Source organism: Podarcis bocagei (genome assembly GCF_964188305.1).
Source record: "Podarcis bocagei genome assembly, chromosome: 7".
NCBI classification, from domain to species: Eukaryota; Metazoa; Chordata; class Lepidosauria; order Squamata; family Lacertidae; genus Podarcis; species Podarcis bocagei.
Window position 1 is genome coordinate 62,613,045 of NC_138132.1, and position 26,643 is coordinate 62,639,687.

The window sequence follows — 26,643 nt, forward strand, 5'->3', positions numbered from 1 at the left end:
TTGCCGTGTACTCTGGCTTCCATTATGGTGTTCTGTTGTGCCAGAAGCAGTTTAGTCATGCTGGCCACATAACCCGGAAAACTGTCTGTGGACAAACGCTGGCTCCCTCGGCCTGAAAGTGAGATGAGCACCGCACCCCATAGTCACCTTTGACTGGACTTAACTGTCTAGGGGTCCTTTACTTTTTTAAAACAACAACAACAACAACAACCCTATATGCATTTAGGCTGCTGCTCAGAGTGCTCTCTAAAACATGCTTTTTTGCTCAAGCTTTTTTTGGGGTATTGAGACAGTGCTGGCAACCCAGCCAGATGGGTGGGATCTAAATATTATTATTATTAGTAGTAGTGGTAGTAGTAAGCTACTGTAGATGTTGTGTTGCACTGCTATTTTAATGTTAGTTATAATTCTTTTATAGTTTAAACCACCTTGAAATAGAAGGTGGCATGTAAGTGCTTTAAAATAACCAAACATATAAACCTTCCTTTAATCTTGACTGAGCAACCCTGTAAGATAGGTCATTATCATCACATTGCAGATAGGGGGTCATTGCTGAGAGCGAGAGTGGCTTGGCTAAGGAGCCTAGTAAGTTCATGCCAAGATTTGAAGTGGGAGACTTTCGCTGCTCTGTCTTAATCACTACATTAAAAGAAATACTTGCTTTTCAATTTAAGGTTCTAGTTAGGAGCATGTGTACAAGGATTTTCATCACAGAGAAGAAAAGACCATTTGCGTGAGGATGTTTTTCTTCATTTTCTTTCTATGACATTTGAGAGTGCTTCCACCACCAACAACCTCCCTTTCTTTTTTTGCCAGTGTGATAATATCATCATTATCACAGACTCATGTTTCTAATTTCTTCTTCAGGCTCCTGCATTGTTAATGTTAACTTCTACTGAACCCAACTTTGTTTTCGATCATGGAGGGTAACATTTATCTAGCTTTAGGCTGCTGCTATATAGATCCTTTAGGAGGCATGGGTTTCCAGGTTGCAGTAAAGAGGAGCAGCAGCTCATTGCAAAAAGCAGTGAAGTCTTCTTTGGAAATAGTCTCACAATCTATTTTGATACTGAAATGTAGCTCTGCAGATATAGAATGAAACAATCTAGCAAAGTTGCAGTTGCTAATAATCTACCAGTACCGTACTGATGTTTTGTTTCCACTTAAATTCAGAGTGTTAAAACAAACTCAGGACAACCTTGGCTTAAAGTGGAAGCTAGGCTCTTCTAAACTCTCATTAATTTGTACTTGGCAGCTGTTGGACCCATTATACAGCAAGAGAGGTAGAAAATCGAGGCCATGGTGTGTTGATATTGCACGCAGTTAAACTATGGAATTTTATTATTATTATTAGTGATGGCCACCAACTTGGATGGCTGCAATCTTCTTTTAAATCCATGACTACTAGCCATGATGGCTTTGTTCTGCCTTCATGGTCAGAAGAAGCAATGCTTTCAAATTCAAACTGCTAGAAATCACAGGAATGGAGAGTGCTTATGTGCTAAGGTCCTGTTTGCAGGTTTCCCACAGGCATCTGGTTGGGCTACTGTGAGAACAGGCTGCTGGACTAGATGGGCCATTGTTCTGATCCAGCAGACTCTTCTTATGTTCTTAATATTCCACAAGGTCTCCATTTTTGGCAGATCACCGCAATCAGAGAGAGTTAGCTAGCTGGTTTCCAACAAAATGTTAGCTTTTTGGCAGCTTGATTAGCGATGGTGGGAAATAATTCATTTCCTTGTATGAATGGCAACATTTCCACCAAGGAGGATGAAGTATTCAAACTCTGATTAGCCGGTGCACTTACGCAGTGATGAACAAGCAAGGCACAAAACAAACCCTCCTATCTCATCAAACATTCCACAGATATTTGCAAAGAAAAGCAAAAGGGGGAATGTGATCATAAGGTAATGCTGCAGCCAAGTGAAAGTTTTGACACTCCAGTGTACACTCCTGGTGCATGAAATCTCATGCACTGCTGTCCTGCTATGAAGAACAGTGCACATATGTTTCTGCATGTGGGATCATAGACTTGCTTAAATTGTTGACGAGCTGTCAATCATTCTTTTTCAGCAAATAACATGAACAGAAAATAACATCAAAATTTAGATTTTGTTTCTTAAAGCAGGGATCTCTATTTCCTTTATGGAGCACTGCATATGCAGAATATGATGTTATATAAATCATGATTTTGGATTGACCAGTATTCAGGATTGTTAGGACAGAAGCAATGACCAATTGTAATAGCTGCTGATTGATATCAATGGTTAGAAATGACTGCAAAATTCTGCCATTGTCAGATATTGGGGCATTTGAAGGGGGGGGTGTTCACCCTAGTTCCAATATAGATGGATAGAAAATTATGTTAGCTTCTACAGCCTAGGAGCATTTGTTCTTGCTCACACAATCTATAAAGCTGGAAGTCCTTTGCTGCTGTCACTACTGCCATTTTAATGTCATGTGAGTTAGAGAACAACCAGTGATGCTCCTACAGATGATCTCAGTGATTGAGCTGGAGTATAAGGGCTCAGGCAATCCCTAGGGTAGCTTGGAACTAAGTTGTTCAGGACTTTGTAAATTTATAATAGAACCTGGCACCTGGCTGAGAAATAGATGGGCAGCCAATGCAGATGTTTTAACAATGGTGTCCCATGTTGGTACCTGTCTGCCCCATCATCAGTATAGCTTCCACATTCTGCACCAACTGGAATCAGGCCCAAAGGCAGCATCACATACATCTATGCTGTTTTCTGATAATACGTTTTGAATGGTAGACTTTTCTCTCTCTCTAAGTAATAGAAATTGACAGAGAATTAGAGGTTCTCTCAGTACATTCTAAACATATTATGTGAAAGTAAGCCCCACTGATTATGGTAGGGCTTGCTTTTAAGTAATGTGTCCCAGTATTGAAACATTTAAATATAGGTTGAGAATCACAGGGCCTGTCATTCAAAAATGATTTTGAAATTTCATTTTTCTTAAAATATTTTTAAATACCATGGTTCTTGAATCAGAAAATATCTATCAGTCAGTCTCCTGTATTGGCATAGAATCAGAGAATAATGTCTGCCATATATCACACTTACCCACTTAAAAGTGAAAGCTTGAATTTATTTGGGTTGAAATTATCATATTGTTGTATCAGATTGTCTACTTAATAATGAAATTCTCTGTATACATTAATAGTATTATCATTTTTTTTCCTTTTTCTTTTTTATAAAGCTAAGGGGAAAGATTTGCAGTCTGAAACTAAATGTGTCTATTTGGAAGTAAGTCTTGGTGATTTTGAGGCTAGGTTCAGCTTGAGTTTCCAGACTTCGGTTAGCAAAACTTCTGTAAAGCATACTTTTACCAGCAATTTTAAAAAGAAAGAAAATATTTGCAAACATGCTTTAACCATGATACCTACTCAAATTAATCATGGAGCCTGTTATAAGCTACTTTCCTTTGTATTATAAAGGCTGTAGAATTGTTGTAATATGCTTGTGCACTGTGCTTACTTCCTACCTCCAATGCCCTGTATTTTGTTTATCTTGTGACATGGTGTGCAACTGAAACCTGTTTAAGTAGAGGACAGTCTTGGGTGCTGCAATTAAAGAAGGACATGAGAGCAAATTTTGGTTGAATGTTGCAAGAAACATTTTGATGGCAAGAGCAATGGAATCAAATCCTAGGTCACAAAGGGCTCTTCTTTGCTCAAGGCCTTCAAGTAGAAGTCATCTGTTGAAGATGCTCTAGTTCTGAGTTTAACTAAGTTACTGATGATTAATCAACTAAAATTTATTTAATCATTTGGCAGCCCTAGTTCCACCCACTCCAGTGCCTTATGCATTGCACTCTAAAATCAAGTTCTTTGCTGTCAGCTCACATATATGCAGTATAAGAGGTATATTCTATAAGTAGCAACTACTATCTGTGGCTTCAAGTATCTCTGTTCTGTATGATAAAAGCCTCTAACTATTGTGTGGATATGGGAGAAATTGAGTGCTTTTTAACAAGTGTGCTTGTAACATACATCCTTAATGCAGGCCCTTTTTTACTTGACTAAGCTGAGGCCAGATTCCATAGAATTGAGGCTAACTTTGGATTTCCCCTGTACTGGGTTCAAGGCGCATTTGAAACTCACAGGAGCTTCAAAATGAGTTTGTAATGTTGCATGAGGGAAGCTGCTGTTTCAAGAGGAGGAAATGGATAAAAAAAGGGGATAATCCACCAAGTTAAGACTTTCAAAAAATTAAAACAACAATATTCTAAAAACAGATTAAAATTCTAATAATCTTTCTAAGCATCTGGGGAAGGCTTGTCTGAACAAAAATGTTTTTAGCATGCACCAAAAAGATTATAGTGAATGTGCTTGCCTGATATCAAGAGGCAGGGAGTTCCAAAGTGCAGGTACTGCCACACTAAACCATCGTGTTCTTACAGATATGGAACAGGTATTATGTGTCTATAACAATGCCAGTTATGGGGTATATGGAGTCAGGTGATCGTAGGGAAACTAGTCCCAAGTTGTTAAGGACTTTAAATACTAACCGTAACTCCTTGAACTTGACCCAGTAGCAAATTGGCCACCAGTGCAAATCTCTAAACATAGTTGTTATATGCTGAGAGGGCCTCATTCCTGTCAGCAATCATCATTTGCTTTGTTAATCTGTCACTGGAACCCTGACAGTAGAACACAAATGTTTCCTTCCTGGTTTCATGCAGCAACTGTTTTCTTTGCAACACTGACCTAGAGTGATAGCATACTGTGTCATGATACATGGTTGCTGTTGTTGTTTGTTGTCCTGCCCTGATGCTCTAATTTCTATGTTCCCGTAGGCTGCCTGTGAGATCTCAAAACTCCCCCAATTCTAGAACACAGCAAGGGTAACAGTTTGCTGTCATGCAATGGTTTATGGAAGGCATAGTCTAAACACATCATCTACGCATAAGAATTGCTTTTCTAGGGATAATCTCATGAGTACAAGACTTTCCTTTGATAAGTTACTTAGACAGTACATTCTGATACAGGTTATCAATGTGTTTCTGCTTACTGTATGTCTACGGCACAAATTGCCACATTGGAATTGGTTCTAAAAGTTCAAGTTCCTAGGAGTCCACAATAAATTCTACTTCAGTAACAAACACTCTTACATGCTTCTGCTACTCATAGAGTTTGACGCTTTTCTCTCTTCTAATTCATGTTGAAATGTATCATTCTCCAACTGGACACATTCCTCTCTGCCTCAGCTACCTGGAGTACCTAAAACATGTTTTAGTCTTACTTTGGGCAATTTTTCAATTTAGCTCAGGTGAGCTGAGAACTGGTTTAGGTTAAAATTGAAGCAGTTTCCTGCTGTAGCCAACTAAGCCCTACTCAGTGTAGACCCATTGAAATGAATGAACCTAAGGCATGCCTGTGAATTTCAATGGGTCAGTTTGGAGTAGGACATCACCTTTAATCTACAGTTTAATATACAGAGAGCCTGCATAAATTTAAGCTGGTTCAGTTTAATTCTCATATTAACTCTGCATAGAGAAGCCAGGCAAAGTGACAGAGAGAAGGTGGAACTACTCAACACCTACTTTGCATCTGTCTTCTCCCAAAAGAAAAACAGTGCCCAACTTCGTGATAATAGCATAGATGATGCAGAGAAGCAGCTGCAGCCCAGGTTAAGAAAAGAGGTGGTAAGGGAACATCTAGGTACTTTAAATGAATTTAGGTCTCCAGGGCCTGATGAACTGCCTCCAAGAGTACTAAAGTAACATATAGATGTAATCACACAGCCTCTGTCCCTGTGGACTGGAAGCAGGCAAATGTTGTCCCCATCTTGAAAAGGAGGGCTGGGGAGAGGATCTAGGCAATTACCAACTGGCCCATTTGATGATGATACTAGGAAAGGTCCTAGAGCAGGTCCTGGACCGACTGTCCATGAGCACTTAGAAAAGGATGCTTTGATTATTAAGAGCCAGCATGAGTTTCTCTAAAAGAAGCCAAACCAAAGTAAGCTGTTTGATAGTGGAACAGACTACCTTGAAAGGTGGTGGACCACCCTTTGTCTTTTAAACATAGTTTGGGTGGCCATCTGTCAGGGATCTTTTTAGCTGTGATTCCTTCATTGCATTGATTCTATATCTTGAAAATACTTATTCTACCCTTTATACTTTACCCGATTAAAGAGTTATTAATTGATTACCATTACTAAGGGGTGAGCAGTAAGAGCTTTTCCCCTGCAAGTGTCTCCCTTCCTTGAGAACACCTACTTTTCTGTTCTCTACAGACTTCTACTTTGGAGAACTGAAAGGAGCACAAGAGAAATGGCAAGCTTGGGGGACACATCTAGAGGCTCACAGAAAGATTTTCTGTATAAGACTATGCATTTCACCTGTCCACTAAAAAAGATTGCAGCTTGTGTGCACATTTGAGGGCACCAAAGTAAGGATGCTTCCAGGTGGGTGCTTATTTGTGGCGCTGTGGTCTAAACCACTGAACCTCTTGGGCTTACTGATTGGAAGGTTAGTGATTATAATCCCTGCAACAGGGTGAGCTCCTGTTGCTCTGTCCCAGCTCCTGCCAACCCAGCAGTTCTAAAGCACGCCAGTGCAAGTAGATAAATAGGTACCACTGTGGCGGGAAGGTAACGGTGTTTCCGTGTGCTCTGGCACTCGTCACGGTCCTCTGTACATCAGTAGCTGTTTAGTCATGCTGGCCACATGACCCGGAAAACTGTCTGTGGACTAACGCAAGCTCCCTTGGTCTGAAAGTGAGATGAGCGCCGCAACCCCATAGTCGCCTTTGACTGCACTTAACCGTCCAGGGGTCCTTTACTTTTATCTTTACCTTATCTATTTGTGTGATCAATGCTGCTTGTAAGTTCTTGCAAGGGCCACATGATGTCAAAATGCCAGGTCATATTTTTTCCTCATTTATTCCAGATTTACCCTTTCCATAGAAAATCTAATACTTTAAAAAAAAAAAAATGTTGCCAGTCACACATTGTAATGCCCAGAGAGAGAGAGAAGTTGTGGAAGCAGGTATACACACCAGTGTCTCCCCTCAAAGGCTGACTTCTGGACAGTGATGGTTCCCTTTGCAATTCCAAACCAGAACTGTGACAGTTGTTCCAGACCAGGGCAATCACTTGAGGAGGAGCCTTGTGTTCCTGCTTGAGTGGTATAGCATGACCTGGCCCACCTGTAGACATGTGGTGCTTCAAGTCCCATCTTTTTATTTCTTCTAATAGGGAAATCCCTAAACCAGGAAAATCCTGCATAGTTTCAGGTCAGGTGTTTGCTTTTAGGAGTTTTAAACTTTTTTAAAAAGCTGTTTAAGCTATTTTAGGGAGGTAGTTTTCAACTGTTTTAATTGTATTAGTATTGATATGCCTGCCACATATATCTGTATGTCCTTTGAATATACAGGGTATAAAGCTATAATAATAATAATAATAATAATAATAATAATAATAATAATAATAATAATAAATAATAATAACAATAGTGGATTTGAATAAATACTGATTTTGTAGAGTTTTCTATCTAGTATTTGAGTCTTCAGAGTTAATGAGCTGCCAAACGTTTGGCATATCACCCCCTCCCTTCTCCAGATACTATTGATCTTTGTAACCCTTTGAAATAATACAAAAAGTGTGTGTGTGTGTGTGTGAGAGAGAGAGAGAGAGAGGGAGATGAAATGGAAGTAGGATTACTGAAAGTCACCAGCTAAGATGGTCAGGACATAGGTTTTGTAAATGCTTATTTATTTAGTAAGCATCTTCAGGGTCTCACTTTCTGCACTACTATAGTCTTTCTTAATAGTGTGTCTTCTCAGGCTTCCTCATAGTGGACTTCACCAAGTCAGGAAAACAACCCTGTTAAAGCTTTTTCAAGTGTAAGACGGGTTAAGGTTATGTACACATTACCATTTGCTCTTGCTCCAGCATGCTCCTACTGCTGATATTTGAAGCCAAGAATGCACAGTGTTAGCCACAATTTATCTGTATCCTGTAGCTCATACAGAAATACTCCTGTTTGAGGTGCTTCCCCTCAAACCATCTTCCACCCAATTTGAAAATGAAAGCCGCAGTTCAGCTGAGGTGTGTACTGTTTGGACCACTGTTGCACATGCGCAGGTGGTAGCTTCATTGAATAGGAGTTCAGAGAGTGTGTTTGCAATTGCAGGGAGGCAAAACAGATAATCGGCTTCAGGTGAAGAAACCCTCTCCACCCTTCTGGTACGAGCAGCGGTGTAAAATAGCAACTTGAAACGTGGGTGGGGGTGGGATGGTGTTTCTGCTTTTTAAGCCACTAATGTGCACATCACCTTAAACTGAAGAGGAGCATCAGTCACTCCTTGCCATGAACAAGGGACTTCACTGGCGTTGATGTACCCACAACTAATCTCTCCAGCAAATGGGTTTAGAAGAGAGAGAAAAATAAGTCACCCTGCTGACCTCTAACACAAGCAATCAACTCAACAGTTAGCCATATGAAACTGGGAAATGCATTGGAGATGCAGAGTGGCAGCTCATTAGGGAATAGCGTATCTTCCATGGCAACTGCCTGCATCACCCTATGGAGGCCCACCTCACACTGAGAAAACTATTCAGTCCTGGCCAGAGCTGAAAGCAGCATGGTAGGCTACATAAGACCACTTATCTAACTCAGAAACTGTCAGACTTACTGTATGTCTTAGGGTTTTGGGGTTGTTGTTGTGGTGTTTTGCTTCTTATAAAGTTGCTAATCACAATCCCAGAAACCAGCCAGGAGCAAGCCAGGTTGGAAGTTGTGTGTGTGTATGTTTTCTGAGGCCATGAATGAGACAATGAAGGGTTAAAAGGCAACAACCATTTCCCCATTATCTTGTTCAAAAAGTGCCTTTTAAAAAGTCCATATGGTGACTTCCTCTCGACCTGCTTTCCCATCCTCATCTCTTTGCCATGGCTGTCACTTATAAAGAATCACTTGACTTTACAATAACAAATTCAAAAGGCGAGAGAATATAATCTGTTGATCCACAAAGAATTGGAATAAAGAACACCCCCACTGCTCCAGTTATCATTCCCATAGCGGTAGTGATATTATTGATGTGATTGCTATGCTAATTTCTATTGCGGGGGTTGGGGGGGGGAAGTGTATTTTGGAATTTGTTCAAAGAGAATTTCCAGACACGTTAAATGGTGAAGTGCGGAGTGAATTTCAAAACTTTGGAAGACGGGACATGAAAACTGGTCTCTTCTTCCCCACATTTCTAGGACCAGTCTTAAAGAACTGCTCTTAAACTTCTTCAAAACAAAAGCAAAAAACAAAAAAGTCAGGAGGGGTGGGGAAAGAGAAACTTCCTTAAAAAAAAAATCCTTTTGGAAATCTCTTTTTTGGGGGCAGCTGATAAAAAAGTCATCCCATTTGTAGGAGGGATGTGGGGTGGAACCTCATATAATGTGAAAAACGAGTAGGCATCCCTCTCAAATCGGATGGAAAGGAATAATGGGAACATTTAAGGAAGAGAGTAATTAAACACACCGCCCTTCCCACTCACATACTTTTATTATTCTTTCGGGGAATTGCCAGAAATCTAACCCCCACTTGCATGGACTTCTGCGTTTATGTTAGAAGATTTCTGCTTGTGATGTTGTTTCTGCTTTCTTTCTTTCTCTCTTTCTCTCTTTTTTTTAACGGCATAAACTGATTTAAAATGTATGCCAGTCATCTTCAGGGAACTCATTTCAGTTGAGATGAAACTAGTGTTACCTGAATCAATGTTTTAAGTGTCCCTGTGGCTCGGCATTTTGAATAATCAATCTGTCTCCATCTCTTCTTAATCATGCGCATCACAGTCTTCTCTTTATTTGTCAGCTCGTTCGGATCTTGCCTTTCTCTCTCTCCCTCTCTCTCCCACCGCCCCCCTTCCTATTAACATGCCCCTAATGTCGTGAGCTAGCTTTTTCCTTTTAAAAGAAGCTGATGTATTTTGATACTTTTTTATTATGACTAAATCTCTTTTTTCCCATAATTACCCCACAATCATTATATAATCCCATCACAAAGAGTCTATTGAGGCACCATGCTTTTGTCAACTATGGGACACAGAATCCATAATTGCATTATTCAGCTTTCTCTCCCCCCCCACTCCATTTTGACCCCCCTTCTGCCCCGCTTCCCTCTCTTCTTTTACTTCAGTAGCCACACATACCCCCTACTCCCCGTTTCTCACCTTCTGCTGGGCTACAGATTATTTCCTAGACCTTCCTCAGCAGATCAACCTTGCTAAAGTTGCTGGCTTTTCTTTTCCTTTAAAGTTATCTGCTTTATAATATAAGCATTGGAGCGCAGGAGGAGGGGGGGGAGTGGGAATCTCATATTTTAAATCTATATCTATATATATCCCCCCCCCATTATTTCAGACCCATAAGGCAAAAAGAACCTTCATGGCGTGTTTTCCCCCCCTCCCTCTTTCTTTCTTTCGTTCCCTTTTTTTCCCCTGGAAGTTTAATTACCGTATGCTAATTTCCTTGCCTACTACGTGATTAATTAAAATCATATTTTCATAATCATTTGGCACTAGTATTGTCTTCGTACCATCATGATCTCCTCTCCCTCTCCCTCTCTCCTCTTCTCCCCCCCTCTCTTTCCCCTAAATAGTGTATGTAAATAAAGTCAGCCTTAATGGAAAGCATCAAAATGCAACGCTGAGGACCTTTCTCTGTTTGCATGCGTGCGATTGGCAACATAACTGCTTATTTACATTAAATACGCCACAAGGTTACAGTGCAGATCAACGTCACTTTATCGTTGATTACTTCTCTTAAGCGCCGGAGCGTCTTGGACGGATGCTGCGCGATCCAGCCGGCCGCTGAGCTTCCCCCTGGAGTTTTCCAAAGAAGCAGACTTGAAATAGTTTCCAGAGCAGGTAAGAAGCGATGCTTAAATACTCAACCCCCCCTCTCCACCTCCTCGCTTGCTCGAGCCCCCCCTCTTCGCTCTGCCTTTTTTTTCCCCTTTCCTCCCCTAAATGGGGAAAGATCTTCGGATTTGTTTAGGGAAAATGACAGGCGAGGGAGGGGAGAGGGTTGATCGAGGCTGGATCCTTAACAGCAGCAGCAGCGGCGACGGGTGGGTGGGAGGCTGGAGTGGCGGCGATGTGGGGGGGGGGGAATCTTAGAGAAACGGCTCGGTTTTTTAATAAGTGTGTTTACACGGGCTCAAGGTCATGCCCCAAACTGCTCGGTGTTAAATGCTCCCCCCCTTTTTTTAGTTGCTTAGGCAGAAAAAGGAGCGAGCGAACGAGCGAGGGGGGAGGAAAATGGACGTTCCCAGCCCCCATTCTTTTGTAGATTATTATATCAAGGGGTTGAGCATTTGGCTCATCAAAGCTAAATGCCGCAAGACCTATCTAGTTGCTGTGAATTATGCCAAGGCGACAATGGAGTGGTGCCTTTTGAATGCTACAATGCTTTTCACCTACCAGATCGGGGAGGGGGAATCCAAAGCAGAGGAGAGAGAGAGCGAGCGAGCCGGGGATGTCTTGAGATGTTGCCTGATCGCTATCAAGGAAGAAGAGAAAAGGGGGGGTCCTCCTGCAACCCCCCCAAAAAAGCGACAGATGAAAATAACACCTCCTTCCCACCCCCACCTCCCCGTCCTTGGGATGGCTGGCCAAGATTTCGGGGGAGTCAGCCTGGCCGATCGGAGTTCCTCTCCTTGGTCACTTTCTCTCTCTCTCTCTCTCTCCACACGCCCCCCCCCCCCAGCCACCCACCCCGCGTTTCTCAGCCCGAGCAAATGATCAAGTCAATCATGTGGGGGATATGCTTCATTATTCATTGAACACAATCTTTTTGCAACGCTCCACTTACGTGCAGGGGAGTTTCTCCTACCGTAAAACAAAACAAAAAAAATTAAAAATTGGGAAGGTAAGGAGAGACAAAAGGGACGCCCCTGCTGGGTTGTTTATTTGCTCCTCTTTTTTATTTTTTTGGAAGAGGGGAAAAAAGATAAAGAGATAAGAGAATTTGGGTGGGGGGGGGAGGACCGGAGTTTTAAAAATATCTATCTTTCTAAAAAGCAGGGTGCCCCCCAGACGTTGCCAAAGTCAGTTTGGAGTCCTTTCTCTCTCTCTCTCTCCACCCCCCCCCTTGCATCATCGCAACAGGGCCTGCGTGATTAAAAAATACAGTATAATTAAATATCCATAGCAGTGACGTTTGCGAGCAAAGGCTGTCAGGGGAGAGAAGAATGAAAGGAGCAAAGGAGCCATTGCATGGCGCTGTAGAACTTAGCCTGGAGGAGAGATCGAGCGAGCGAGCGAGGCAGGAGAGCCGGCGCGGCTCTGGCTGGGTCTCTCTTTAAATCCGTTACTTTCGCGGGGTGTGCGCGCGTGTGTTTATGTGCCGGGGACATGGAGAAAGGCAAAAACTTCCCCCGGATTTTTTTAAAAAATAAACATAGTTGGAGGATTTAAGACCCCCCCTCCCTCTCAAGTTGCCCAGAAACTTTTCATTAGGTTTTTTTTCCCTTTCTTTCTTAAAAAAAGGAATTGGTGCAATGCAAACTTCTGCAAAAGTGCCTCCTTTCCCACGTGCGCGGGTTGCATTCTCCCCTTTCTTTGGGCTTCTTCAGGGGCAAACCGAGAGATGTAAAAAAGAACAAGGCGACCCCCCTCCCCCGCGCAAAAAACCCCCAACAACAACAACAAACCACCCCTCCAAACCTTTTAACACCTCTTTCCCCAGCCCCGGAATCAATGGCGACCAAAAGTTTCGCTTCTTCGCCGTGCCCCGCGCGTGCCAAAACTTCTGCCGCGCTGCTGCCTTCGCAGAGAGCCCTGCCATTTTGTGCCCGGGTCTGCTCGACCTCTGCTTAGCGAGAAGCGCGCCTGGGCTTGAGGTTGCGGTGGGGGGGTGGGCTTTGCACTTGTCTTTCGGAGCAGTTCAAAATGCTTCTTTTTGGGGGGCTGGGGAGTAGGCAAGGGATTGCTTTGCGGGTGGGGTGGTGGGCAGTAGGGAATTGGAAGAAGGAGCAGGCATGAGATCTGCCCCTCCACCCTCTTCCCACCGGAAGCAGGCAGCAAGCACCTGCCAGACAGGAATCCAGGGCATTTGGGAGACACGACCTCAAGTAACAGGTTAAAAGGGAAACTTAACGTGGAGAGAGGGAGAGGTGGGGGCGATTCCTGCAAGCGGGTGGTACGGAAAGCAGCACCTCGGACTTGCCTTCTTTACAGGGTGGGTGGAAGTGGGTTTTTTAAAAATATATGTAGGAAGACTTGGGAGCGAGGTTGTTGAAGTGGCTGCCCCTGATCTTCTTTCCGGGGTGGTGTGTGTGTGGGGGGGGGGGGTTGGCTGCCTTCTCCTAGTCTCTGCATCAATTTTATTTTGTGGGGGGAAATACAGCCATAGACTTCTTTTTTAAAAAAAGCAACTTATGTTTTTCAGCACTAAAAAGTTGTTTAAGAAAATATGTAAATAAAGAGAAGGCTTTGATACCACAGTAGGAAAAAAAATCCCAGCTCTTGAGGTTCTCATCTGTTGCAATGGGGCCATTATTTAATAATAAAGAGATAAGGAGCAAGTGGAGGGGGAAAAGGAAAGAAACCTAGAATTGGGAAACTTTAAAAAGCAAACCAATACTCTGTTTCTCTCTGTGTAAAACAATGGGCATTTAATTAGATTTTTTAAAAGTTTTGTTTTTAAAACAAACACCTCGCAGTTTACCAAAGGCTCTAAATAAACGAGTTAAATATGCATATATATAATTTTTTTTTGGGGGGGGGGTGTTGTTTGGTTGGGGCCTGGCTAATGTCACCACCATGCTGGTATTTTATGCGTAATCATTTGGTAGGTAACTCGAAATTCCAAGTGTCTGGGGAGGAGAGAATAGAAATTTGCAAAACAACAACAAAACAGGGGGAAGAGAGAGAGAGAGAGGGCGAATGGTCGGACTGGAGGCTCTCTGGAGGTGCAATGGGTGCTATTGTCGGAGGGTTTTTTGTTGAGCGGATATTGTTATGTCTATAATAGTGTCTAGGCGGAGACGTGAGTTGTCAGAGCCCTTCATTTTCACTTTAGCAGAACATGAGAGCTGGGGTGGGGGGGGAGAGGAGCCCTTGCAACGCTAAGTTTGCCTGCCTCTGCTTTTGCTCGTCAAAATGCAAACAATGAGGAAACGGGGAAGGAGATAAGAGGCTGCCGGAGGAAGGAGTCGGTCCTGGGAAGTGGGAGCGAAAAAGGACCGCTGGAGAAACAGGCATGTGTCTTTCTTCCACTGCTCGAGACAGGCGGACATGGGATCTACTTTTAAAGATTTCTCTCTCTCTCTCTCTCTCTCTCTCTCTCTCTCTCTCTCTCTCTTCCCTCCTCTCTCTCCTCTCTGTGCAGTTTAAAATAATTCCAACAGGGGCCGTCTTTGCTGAGCTGATCTGCTTTGCTTGCCACAGATAGCACTGGTGGTGCCTTCCTTGCTTGTGTGTGTGTGATGGGGGGAGCTTATTTTAAGTGTCATAATTAAGTTTAGGAGCCTTGTTTGGGCTCATTCAGGACTGAGAATAAGGAAGGCTGGCTGCATTTAGCTCTTTCTTTTTCCCTTTTCTTTTAAGAAATTCTTCTGTAAGGGGTTGGCCGAACGCCTTTGCACATCGAGGCTTGGAGAATGATGTTTTCTTTCATAGTTTAATATTAGCAACTATATTTTTAACCGTTTCCACTGGATTTGATTATTTGTGTGGAAAATATCCCCCCCACCTTTTCCCTCTGTGCCGTTCGATCACTCAAATCTTTGTTCATTGTTCACTGACTTTGGAAGAAGGCGCTTTAAGTGTATAAAAAGAAGGGGGAGCCCTCCTCACCATCTCCTGGCTGGTTTGATGTTGAAATAGTAAACCTGAATGAGAGGGGGGTGGTGATGGTGGTGGACATTTGCAGCTTTAATTAACTTCGAGATGCTTCAACAAGGACCAGAGCGTTGCTGGTGACGTTGCTTCATAAATCTGCCCTGTGAAGGGTGTGTTGGATAGAAGTATTTACAATATCACCATCTGATTGAATATTCACTACCTATCGGGGGAGCAGATTTGCATAATTTGGATTTTTTTTTCCATTGAAAGAAACTTATTTGCAAACCAAACCAAAACCTCTAGAAGTCCCCCAAACCCAGCTGCTTCGATCTTCATGATTATTCAGGGTTCAAACATAACTGAAAAGTAAGTGACCTGCGAAAGTGCATCAATAGGTTGTGTAAATAAAAGCCAAAGGGCTTTGGGATGGGTCTGCAATTCACTATGTGGTCTCTTTGGGTGCTTCTCAATAGCAGTTTTTTTTTCATGTAGCCTTGGGAGTTTTAATTTATTATGACTATGATTATGATTTATTTTGCCTTCCTAACTTTCCCACTTCCTATCGCTTATTATACAAGGTGAGGTTTTCCTTACAATGCCTATGAATACCTGCTGTGATGCTCTTGGGGTGTTTGTGTATTTGCATGTGTAGGGAATAAAATGCTTAAAACGTTTGTAATTTTGGGGGAATTGGTGCTCCGTATACTTGCTGCTGTTGTCAGAGGCTGAAGCGTGTTGCTTTGAGTCCTTGTCATTGAATAGTTCATAAAGAGCTTAGTTACTCAAAGGTCTGTGTGTTTACATCTCTGTAAAGTTATGTGGTCATCTGTATTATTTTATATCTACCTGTGTAAAACCAGAGGAGAAACTGAGCTATATAGCACGTAATAAAAAATGTAGAAGGCTGATTTCTAATTGTATGCCTTTCACCTCATCCTCTTACAGTAGTAAAGATCACTGGAGTAATGAGAAATGTCTGAAATCTTGATGTACGTTTGAGGATAGCTGACAGCTATTCCTAACAAAGTGGCTGATATTAAATCTGGTCCATTTCTCCAAATGGGGCTGTTTTTTAAGTATTGTTTTTAAAACGTTATTTATTTGTATGAGTTTCTTTTTTAAAAAAAAGACTCACCAGGGTTTTCAAGAGGGTTTTTAACCAGGATTTTTAAGAGCCTTCAAATGCCTCCCAAAAGGAAAGGAGGGATGTGGCAAAATTGAACCAGAGGATCAAAAGTGTAAAAGTGGGCAAGTGCTGTGGTGTGGTGTGTGCCCCTCCATGCTGAAGGCTGTTTTAGTTATGATGTCATTCTGATAGTGGAGAGTGAATGTCTCCAGATTCTACCATTAAACGCTTGGCCGATCTGCCTGATAATGATAGCATTGACATGTCTGCACTTTGACAATTGCAAGCCTTATGTGCCCTATGAATTAACTTCTTCTTTCCCCTATGAAGCGAGAGCTCTCCAGCTTTAAGACCTGCAAATGCAACAGCACTTTTGTTGGCTGAGCCTTCTCATTGCTTTTAACAAAATATCTCTCCCTAAATTTAAACAAACAGGAGGAGGACTTGTAGGTCCTTTCAGCATCCCAAGTTCACGTTAGCATCAAGTTGCTTTAAGGGTACCCAGTGTAGCAGCCAGTTTGGGCCCTAATATCATTAGCTGCATAATCTCTATTTTCAGCATGGCTAGATTAATATGGGGTTTGATTTATTACAAGACGAACAGCTTCAGAGAAACACACATCCCAAGTGTTTGTTTTCTCTTTATGCTCTTTTTTGTGCTTTCTTTAATCACTTTACAATGCATCCTCTGTAATATTTTGCCCCCTTAAATGCAGCATTCATAAGTGAAATGCCTCAGCTTAATTGGAAATGCATATCTATTTTAATTTGACACATCCCTTTAAAGTTGGTTTGTCCGTAATACCTTAATGTTTCAAAGAAAATCAGTTGCAATTTATAATCCAGTTTCTGTTGGCATTTCCCCGGCGACATGGAATATTTATGAATACATGCTCTTTTTTCAGGTGCTACTTTGGGTTCATCAGAACAGAAAGTATATAACAATAAAACCCTCATTGTTTTCAGCTATGTTCAATCATTTAAGTAGGCTATTTATTTACTATTTAGATGCTGGTGTTACGCCGTACTAAACAGATTTACATGTGAAACAGTCCATATTATGCTCACTTGCGCTGGACTTAACCAAAATTGCGTTAGTGTCCCCCAAATTATTTCCACTCAAAGGCAACATTTTGCCAAAGAGTTAGCAAAAAGATAAGTAAGTCTGTAGAGAATACTTTAAATAAATTTGTAAAGGCACTTCCATTATCACGATGGAAAAGTTATTGTTTTTCAGGATGCTTAACTTCTTAGCCACACTTCAGATCTTCAGTAAGCAGCAACTTGTTTAGAGTTCACCAGAGATTTAATGAAACGCTCCTGAATTTGTATCCATGCTGGATGCCATAACATAACCTGTTCCTTCAAAACAGCGGATAGTGAGAAATGTACAAGTTGCAGCATCAGTTTCACTGCTTTAGCTTGTAGCAATTCTGGGATCAGAAACTGCCAGATCTTCAGGAAAGAAAGCTGACACATTTGTTTCTTTATATACCATGGAAGCCTAAGGTGACCATGGGCATTTGCATTATAACAGACCTAAAAACCCACCAGTGCATTAATATGAGCTTTAGTTTTCCTTAAACAAGCATAAGTTTTTCTCAAGTGAAGCTCATTCCCCCGCCCTCTTCCCAACTCCCCATCACCCTTCTCAGAATGTTCTTTCATTTAAAATGTGCACTGTGGATTGCACACAGGTGTCTTTGGAGTGCTTCTAATAGAAAAGCATTGAGTTGAATTTATATGAACTTTCTAAAAAGAAAAAAAGAAAAAGCCAGAAGGAAGCGCAAATTAATTTTTCCAGGTTGAATGAGGAGCTTTCCATTTTTTTAAAAAAAGGCACCTCTGATTTCACATTACCTGCTAAACCTAAGAAATACCTGTTACATAAATTCTTTCTGGTTTCTGAATAAATATACTTAGGATTAATATGAGACTAAAAACAGGGTATATTATGAACATTTTGTTTTTTAAAAAACTCAATTCACATCGTCCAGTTTTTGCTTCAAGCCATACTTTTGATCCTCTGTATGATGTTTGGTATTAAGGAAAAGAAAAGAAAAACAGGTGGGTGCGCCTGCAGGAGAAACATTGCAATACCTTTTTTGTAATTTTTTTTATTTTAAAAAAATCTGAAACACTGAGTTCGTTCTTCCAGAATATTCCCTTTATATGTGTGTGTTTATGTACACACACACACACACACACACACACACACACACACACTTGCAGAAGGTGAAGAAAGGCTGGTATATGCTGAAGGAAGACATCTATGTAAAAGTGCATAACTTTGGAGGAGAAAGTGGGGGTCAGTTAAACTTGTGAGTTGCTCTACTTCTCTAGTTGCAGTATCAGAACTGAGTGATTTTGGTCAGGGGGATGAAAAATTGAACTTCTAAAAAATAAAATGCAGTACTGAGAATCAGACCTTGAGCTTGAGACTATTTATGATCTGACGGGTGTTTGATGGTCATCTTGGAATGGATTGATGTCATCTGTCTATTTCCTCATGTCTCCGTGGGAAAAATAACCCAGCAGAACATTGCTAGAATGATAAGAATGGGTAGAGTTAACCGCAGGATATGAATGATCTTTTTCGTTTCTCCCAGTGATCAACGGGAAATTTGATAATACGTCTTTTGGTTCAGGTGAGGAAATACTTTATCATCATTTCCTTTCTACACTAGGGGAGTGACTAAACTGAAAACTTCTAATAGACAAGTTGCAATCTTGTGATTCTAATATCTAAAAGTATGTAGAATTAAACAGATGGACCACAATGAATATTCTTGGAAGTATAACTGCAGTTCTTCTAGTGAGCTGTGCTTATCTCTCCCTATCCCATCGGATAGAGCTTGTGAAGTGCAGTCCTCTGCATGTTTACTCAGAAGTAAATTCCACTGTGCTCAGTGGAGCATTACTTCCAGTTAAGTGTTCATAGGATTGTAGCCTAGATGTGTTAATGTTTGCTGCAATTTATATCTTTAAAAGTATACTGGTGCTTGAAGGCTTCAGGTTTGTTAAGTTAGACTATAACATATAAAAGACAAACAGTTTTGTTGCAATATTGTTATGATTTAAACACAAATCAAGGAAATGACGCAAAAGCAGCACCAGCAGTTTCAGAATCTGACCCCTTGTATTTCACTGTGCAAAGTTGCATTCGTGATCATTTGTCAGAGCCTTGCAACCAAGGGAAGAATAACATGGGATTCTCTCTCTCTTTCATAAAAAGGGCTAACATTGTAAAATTCACATAATCACCCATTGCGGTAGGACTTCGTGGCAGAAAAGGCTATCAAGGCTTCATTGGCAAACACCAATAATGCTTAACATCTGCATGGGTGCTGTTCTGTGACTTCAGAGCTGTGCAGATGTACAAAGATGGACAGCTGGAGCGCAGGAAGGTGATGTCTGTGCAAGCCTCAGAATAAAAGCTCTGGCAGCATTGGTGAAACTCAAATTGGTGAATATTTTATCAGTGAAAATGATGAAAACTGTGGGCAACTTTATGCTAAACGTGGCTGATATATGAGACTGGTTGGCCTTTTTCCTGTTCTTTAAAAGTTCTTATATTGATGAATCTGCAAGGATGTGCAATGATTAGGTTTCATTTTGATATACAGCAGTATTATGGTCTCCATAGGCTTGCATTGACATTTCCTTTGGAGCTGTGTGATGGAACTAAGTGGAAAAGGCTGAGTGCCACTCAGGAATTTGCTTCTTCTACCTTTTTTGAGGGGGGTATTGCATTAAGGATGGTGATACAGGGGTATCCACAATGAAGCCATAGCATCAGTGTCAGAAACAACTGATTTGAAACAACCATTTGATTGGAACAGCCTGTCAAGTTGAGCTTCTGCTTTTCTTATTATTGAGAAGTATCAGAGTTTTTGTGTGCGTGTGTGCTTTAAACTGTTGCTTTTAAATGTCCTTTTTTCATCAGAGTCCTCTACATTTGCAAGAATGTCTGCAAGCTCCAAGGGGTGGCTTCTAAGGCTGGATGGGAAATGTGCACTCCATGAGTTAGCCCAGGAAACTCATGGAAGTGCCCAGGACTTGGGAATAAAGAAGACGCTACATTCTTGAGCTTGTCCAGGGCCCGATCTGCACTATACATTTAAAGCAGTATTCTTCCACTTTAAACAGTTTCCCCAAAGAACCCTGGGAAATGTAGTTTCTTAAGCATGATTGACAGGTTAGAAAATCCCTGTTCTCCTCACAAAACTACAGTTCTCAGAAAGGTTTAATAGTCAGCTCCCCCTCCCGAAGTTCTCTGCACTAATACAGGCATGTACACATTTATGCAACTTCATTTCATACAACAAAATATAATATATTATTGTGGTGATATTCAACTTAAGTTTTACCCAGAGTAGATTAATGAATATGACCAAGCTATCTCTATCAATTTTAATAGGTCTAATCTGAGTTCAGTTTAGTTGAAAACCACTCGTATGTTCCTGTTAACAACTTTTTATTTATTAATCAACTGTATAGATGGTTCTTCATAACATAGTAATCAAAGGGCAGTTTCCAAAAAAGTATCTAAAAATATAATGCAAATAAATCAAATACTGATACAATACCATATTGATACAATACTAATATTCTAAAATTGAATACAAAACAGTTACAGGGATAGGATCAGATCAGACAGATTAAGACCTTAGGTACTAGTTATAATCCAAAGTAAGGTCTTGTCCTGTATCAGCACAAAACATGCTGTTGCTGCTCCTCAGAACTGCAAGCAGGGCTCATGCTGCCAATCTCAGAGCTTGGACCAGTCTGTACAGTGGTACCTCGGGTTAAGAACTTAATTCGTTCTGGAGGTCCGTTCTTAACCTGAAACGGTTCTTAACCCGAGGTACCACTTTAGCTAATGGGGCCTCCTGCTGCCACCGCACCACCACCGCACAATTTCTGTTCTCATCCTGAAGCAAAGTTCTTAACCTGAGGTAATATTTCTGGATTAGTGGAGTCTGTAACCTGAAGTGTCTGTAACCTGAGGTACCACTGTATATGCAAAGGCACTCTGACAAGTACCTGAGTCCAGTGAGAAATCCTGATAACACTTTATTGAGAAAACTGAACAAAACATTGTGTAAACTGTGAGGAGAAATGGACAGAGGGGTTCCTGCCCTTTTATACTTCAAGTTTTGTACGTAGCAGGAGAAACATTCAGGCAAACACACAGAGGCAAAACTCCCTCAGAACTACACAACCATTCAGAGCATGAGCTGCCTCAGTGAGGATCATGCTTGGTTGCTAAGCAGCATTTCACTCTTGACCATGGGTGGCACCAGAAGTGGGACGGTGGGCAAGCCCCCCACAAACATGGAGCTCTGCCCTTGCCCCCCCTTGCTGGAGGTTAGTAATTAACATATGCTATTGTTATTATTTCAGAGAACTTAATATGTAGGACACAGCTTGCCCACCTAGCAATATACTTCGTGCATATGGTGCCCCCACCAATTTATTTTTTTCTGGTGCTGCCATTGCTCTTGGCTAGTTGACTTGAATCTTAACAGAATTAACATTTAAGTTACAAACAGAATGATCCCTGCTGCTGCACCTCCATCAAAAGCTCAGGCCTTGAATTGGGCCAGGTAACCTATAAGTCAGCCTTTACAAGTTGTGCAGAATGGGTGTTACATGACTTAGTGCATAAGCACCTGCTAGCACTCTAGGATCACCATTCTGCACCTGCTGCCATTTCCAGAAGCCTCAATACAGAGCTCATTACAGGAATCAAGACGTGAGGTTTTGGGGAATGGCTGTGACTGGCAAACTAGTCAGAGCTGGAAACAGGCACTTCTTGCTAAATGATGAGTTTGGCAGGTTGTAGCTGAGAAGCAGTGTATAAATGTTTCAAATAAATAAAATAATGTAGATTCACCTGTTGCAAAATTAAAGGGACCCCCCCTTTTTTAGGGCTTACTTAGTTGATTTCATTGCGTTCCCTTGGAATTTAACTTTTTTTGCTCACATACCTTGTTATGGGGGGAAAACGGGGATTTTCTTAGCTTTAGGCAACCTTTCACCCAAATCTTGGATACATTTAAGAGGCAGTCTGGGGGTGTGTGTCCCCCTCCCCATCTCAGACATTTCTGTTGAAGACTTATGAAACTGGAAGTAGAGGGAGTGTCTGTTTGGATCCAGCTTTAGGCAGTGCACTGCTAAAACCAAAAGTTGTTTTTTTTTTAAAGACAGTTGAAAAAAACACCTGTTGTCTGGGTTTAGAATCTGAACAAGTTGCAACTTTCCCCCTTTTAGGGTCCATTTAATAATATATTGTTCCCAATCTGCCAGCTGTGGTTAGAACAGGTGAACATGGTTAGCACTAACCAGAAATGGTCTTGTAACTGAAATTTGAAACCAGGTTTGAAGTTCTGGAGATGAAGGAATCTGATTAGCACGAGGTGCAGTTGACTCCAGGTTAGAAGAACATGTGAGGGGGTTGTGGCGTTATGAGGCTTTGTAGATAAGGGCTGTGCACACATTGCCATGTACTGTGGCTCCAGTGCACTCTCACTAGTGGTATTTGAAGTTTGTGTACACTTAATGTTTGCCACAATTCATCCTGTATCCTGTAGTTTATTGAGAAAAACTGCTGCTTGGTGTGTTTCTTCTCAAACTAGTTTCTATCTGATTTGAAAATGGCAGCCATTTCTTGGGGTTGGGGTGAGCAGGAGACAGGACCTTGTGCTACTTTGTGTTTTTTTGGATAAAGAGAGAGATTCCATTTCTATCTAGCAGCTTACTTGGTTTTGTTCCCATTTTGAAAGACAGCAGACGAGTCTCTGTGATCCATGTCAGCCAGGCTATCTATCTATCTATCTATCTATCTATCTATCTATCTATCTATCTATCTATCATCTATCTATCTATCTATCTATCTATCTATCATCTATCTATCTATCTATCTATCTATCTATCTATCTATCTATCTATCTATCTATCTAAGGACCCCTAATATGCAGATCTGTGTTTAGGGGTGAAGCCCACTGGATAATTTTAAATTGGCAATGCAGTTCTTAAAATTACACCCCTAATTTAATGGATCCGTTCTGTATCATAAATATGCCATAGGACTGTGGTAACTTTTTGCATTGCTGAAAGTTATAGGTGTTAAGTTTCCCTTTAGAAGCAAGCAGAATTATGACACTGAAATACTGCTGGAACTTTAATAATAGCATAATAGGTCTAATAGCTAATGAAACATCATGCTTGACAGCATTGTTCCTAGAAATATTGCTATATAGAGAAGTTTGAAATATCTAGGTCATCATAAGGATCTATATGATTTACCTATATGTAGTCAAGTTCAGAAAAGTTTCTGCTTTCAGATACAAGGAGATAGTGAAATAAGTCCTAGTCCAATTGGACCCAATGAAATCAATGGGCTTGCTCTGAGTATGACTTAGTTGGATATTAACTAGTACAGTGGTACCTCGGGTTAAGCACTTAATTCGTTCCGGAGGTCCGTTCTTAACCTGAAACGGTTCTTAACCTGAAGCAACACTTTAGCTAATGGGGCCTCCCGCTGCTGCAGCACTACCATGCGATTTCTGTTCTCATCCTGAAGCAAAGTTCTTAACCTGAGGTAATATTTCTGGGTTAGCGGAGTCTGTAACCTGAAGCGTATGTAACCCAAGGTACTACTGTAGTTGAATTTGCATTATACTGTCAGAGAAGTAGCTCATCTAATCCACTGCTGTTTGCGTAGACTAGCCATTGCTCTCGAGGTCACTACCAAGCCATTCACCTAAGTAAGATCCCCCTAGCCCAGGCCTGCCAGTCAGTTTAATCGGCACCTGTGGCAATTTATTTCCTGGGGTAAAATCCCCCCAAAACCTCGACAACTTCAATCCTAAAAAGAGCTCAACAACTTTGGTCAGCCCTCACGGCCGTTCACTTCATCAAATCTGACCCTCTTTGAAAAAAGTTTGGACACCACTGCGCCTAACCTAAAATCCATTAAAATGGAATCTGTGGCTCTGAACAAGCTAAGAATGTGTTTTCTGAGTGAACCAATATCCATTGAAACAGACATATGTTTTTGCCTCTCACCTCTCCATATCAAAAGAGGTTTGTGGAATGTGCTTTGAGCCCGAGATGAGAAGAAATTCTTTTAGAATGGAATTTAAGGACATATTCACACATGACATGCTTACCTACTTAAGTACAAGGTGAAGTGAACCATACCATATGATTCTGGCCTCTGCTGTGTTGCTCATCTTTCAGTGGGCAGGGTGGTAGGATTTGTCTTTCTTACAGTATTACTGGATGAATACTTCAGGAATTTTGTTTATTGTCTTCTGTTCCTCTTATCTGTTTTTTTACTGATTTAGCTGTATTTTACACTGTTGTCAATTGCTTTGAGACTTTTCTTAAAAAAATAAAGCAATTAATAAATGCAATTAATAATGCTTACTACTACTAATAGTGTGTGCACCTGCTTCTGTTTTACTGAATCTATGTGTGTTGGCAACATGTGGTGATATACAGCTTCTTAGTTTGTCTGCACTTAGTAAAATGCATATTAGTGTGCAATTCACACAAGTGGTGAACCTGAGAAGTGACAGCTGTATCTGTGGTGTACACAGGTGTTTACTACAGCTGGTGTCATGTGAGCAGTGGTGCACAACCTCGTTAAAAGAAGTGCATTGTCTTAATTAGCATTGTCTTCTTGTGGTAAAATTCTGCCCAACTTTATTGGCTCATTGAAGTTGGAACATGGCAGTAGTTAAATACACTGGTGTGTTCTGTTAACATGAGGTATGTGGGAAAGAGTTTAATGGGAATTAGGCAACACCTGATGAGACTCTTCATCCAATTCCATTTCATTCTCATGGAGCGGTCCTTGGTGTAACTGGGACTGGGAAAGATTATTCTTCTCAGAAACCAGTTTCTCTGGTTCCAGTGTTAGAAACTGAGATATGAAAGCTAGGAGCTAAATGGCAGCTTAAACCTAGGTTATGGGCACAACAATGGAATATCTAGGCATGCTTTTTTATAACAAGAATACAAACCTGAAAATGAATGAACTGCAGCTAAAATATTATGTTCATTTTTCACATGGTCTAGTCCTTCCCCTGCCCGCCCCCCCAATATTCTTAAGATGGTCTCTTCTCCAGTCTTCAGAGAGTAGCTGGAAGTGGGGAGGCAGAAAAAGGTCCTCCTTTCATGCCACTCTGCAGTTTTAATCTGAAATCTTAGGCGCAGTACTGCGCCCAGAGCTCAGAAACTGCTCGCATTAATGAAATTCCCTGTCGCAAAATGCGCCTAGAATAATGGGAGTTTCGAGCACTGTCTGGTTCACAATTAATGCAACCTGTGGCTTGAGCCTTAAGGTCTTGTGTGAATGAGCCTTATGTGTTCCCCACCATTCCTTCAGACGCAAAGAAGAGACCAAAAGTGTAAGGAGGAGATAGGTTACACATGTTTGAAACCAGGCAAATTGTGGTTAGTTTTAACTATGGATTAATGAAACAAGACAACTTCAAACCATGGCTCACAATCCATGGCTCATTTCTGTAAAGCAGAGGTCGGCAAGGTTTACCTCGCCTGGGCTGGTTCACTCCAGCAGAGATCCCTCCGTGGGATCCCTCTCTCTCTGTGTGTGTGTGTGAGCACAAGCACCCGCAATTTCTGGTGTCTGCATTTGCACAGACGCGATTTCCGGTGTCTGCGTCTGTGCAGACGCAATTTCCAGCACCGCGGAAGAGAGCCCCCGCACTGCGCTGTGCCGGTTTAGCACAGCGCGTGGGGACCTGCCAAGCGGGTAGCTCGGTTCAGGAGCTAACCTCAGTTCTAAGTTTGGAAGAAACTAGTAACTCTGGTTAGTTGCCAATGGAAATGAAAACACCCAGTCTCTTTCTTGAAGCCACACCAGAGAAGCAAAGGGGGAGGGGAAAACACAACCATGGCTCACCCAGGCGAAATCCTATAGCGCTAATGTATGGTTTAGTGTTATGTCAGAATGCAGCTGTCATTGAAGTGTCTAATATTGTTGGTTTGCTTTCTTCAGCATGCTTATTGTGGTTATGGCATGATACGCCGTTGCTTTCATATATTATGGGCCAATTTTTGAAGTCCATTTTGTGTCCACTTGTTGTACTCACATGGTACCTTGTATGAATGCCTGTGGACTTCTTGCAGGCAAAGCTGCTTCTTCACCCCAGTGGCAGCGGTAGTGGTGAAGCTGATAATTTCCCTTGATCATGGCAGTTTAAAATAAGAAGTAATACTGCAATTGTAAAATAATAATATTGCACTTACAAGTGTGAATGCATCTCTGCATGAATGCATCCTTGGGGTTACCATTGCTGAGTGACAAAACTGACAGGCTCTATAATATGGGAAAGTTTATCTTGTTTGCTGTATTTTAGGTTAGTAGTGGAATGATGACTAGGACCTCATCAAGTTCAAATACATTTGCAAATATTTTATCTTGACATCAATAGGTTGATGCTTCATACTACCCTTAAAGAAACACAGCAGTGTCAATGCTATGAATGAGTGACAGTATTATAGTGAAGGAAAGCATTAAAATCCTGTTCAGCACCATTTTGTTGTCTATTCACTTGTTTGGCATTTCATAGGGCATGCAAAATGAAGTCAGTTGCACTTTGCAGCTGCCATGCCCTGGTAATAATACTACAGACCTGGGGGTGGGGGGAGAGCGAAATTTCTTTGTTGA

At 41.5% G+C, this 26,643-nt stretch overlaps 1 protein-coding gene and 1 long non-coding RNA gene across 4 annotated transcripts in view; one reads left to right on the plus strand and one right to left on the minus strand.

Annotated features, from left to right (window-relative positions):
• Positions 1-26,643, plus strand: part of ZNF536 (zinc finger protein 536) — a 556,339-nt gene that overhangs the window by 84,763 nt on the left and 444,933 nt on the right. The window contains exon 5 of one of the 3 annotated variants that reach the window (XM_081201107.1): positions 10,792-10,891. In XM_081201107.1, the coding sequence (XP_081057233.1) occupies positions 10,792-10,891 (100 nt within the window). Of the gene's footprint in view, positions 1-10,791; positions 10,892-14,418; positions 15,179-26,643 lie in introns of those variants that run through there. The other 2 variants (XM_081201109.1, XM_081201110.1) reach the window with 2 other exon arrangements.
• Positions 10,751-11,673, minus strand: LOC308590945. Its single transcript, XR_014009958.1, has 2 exons — positions 11,447-11,673; positions 10,751-10,846 (listed from the first exon to the last, which is right to left on the minus strand). It is a non-coding gene; the product is annotated as an uncharacterized lncRNA (long non-coding RNA).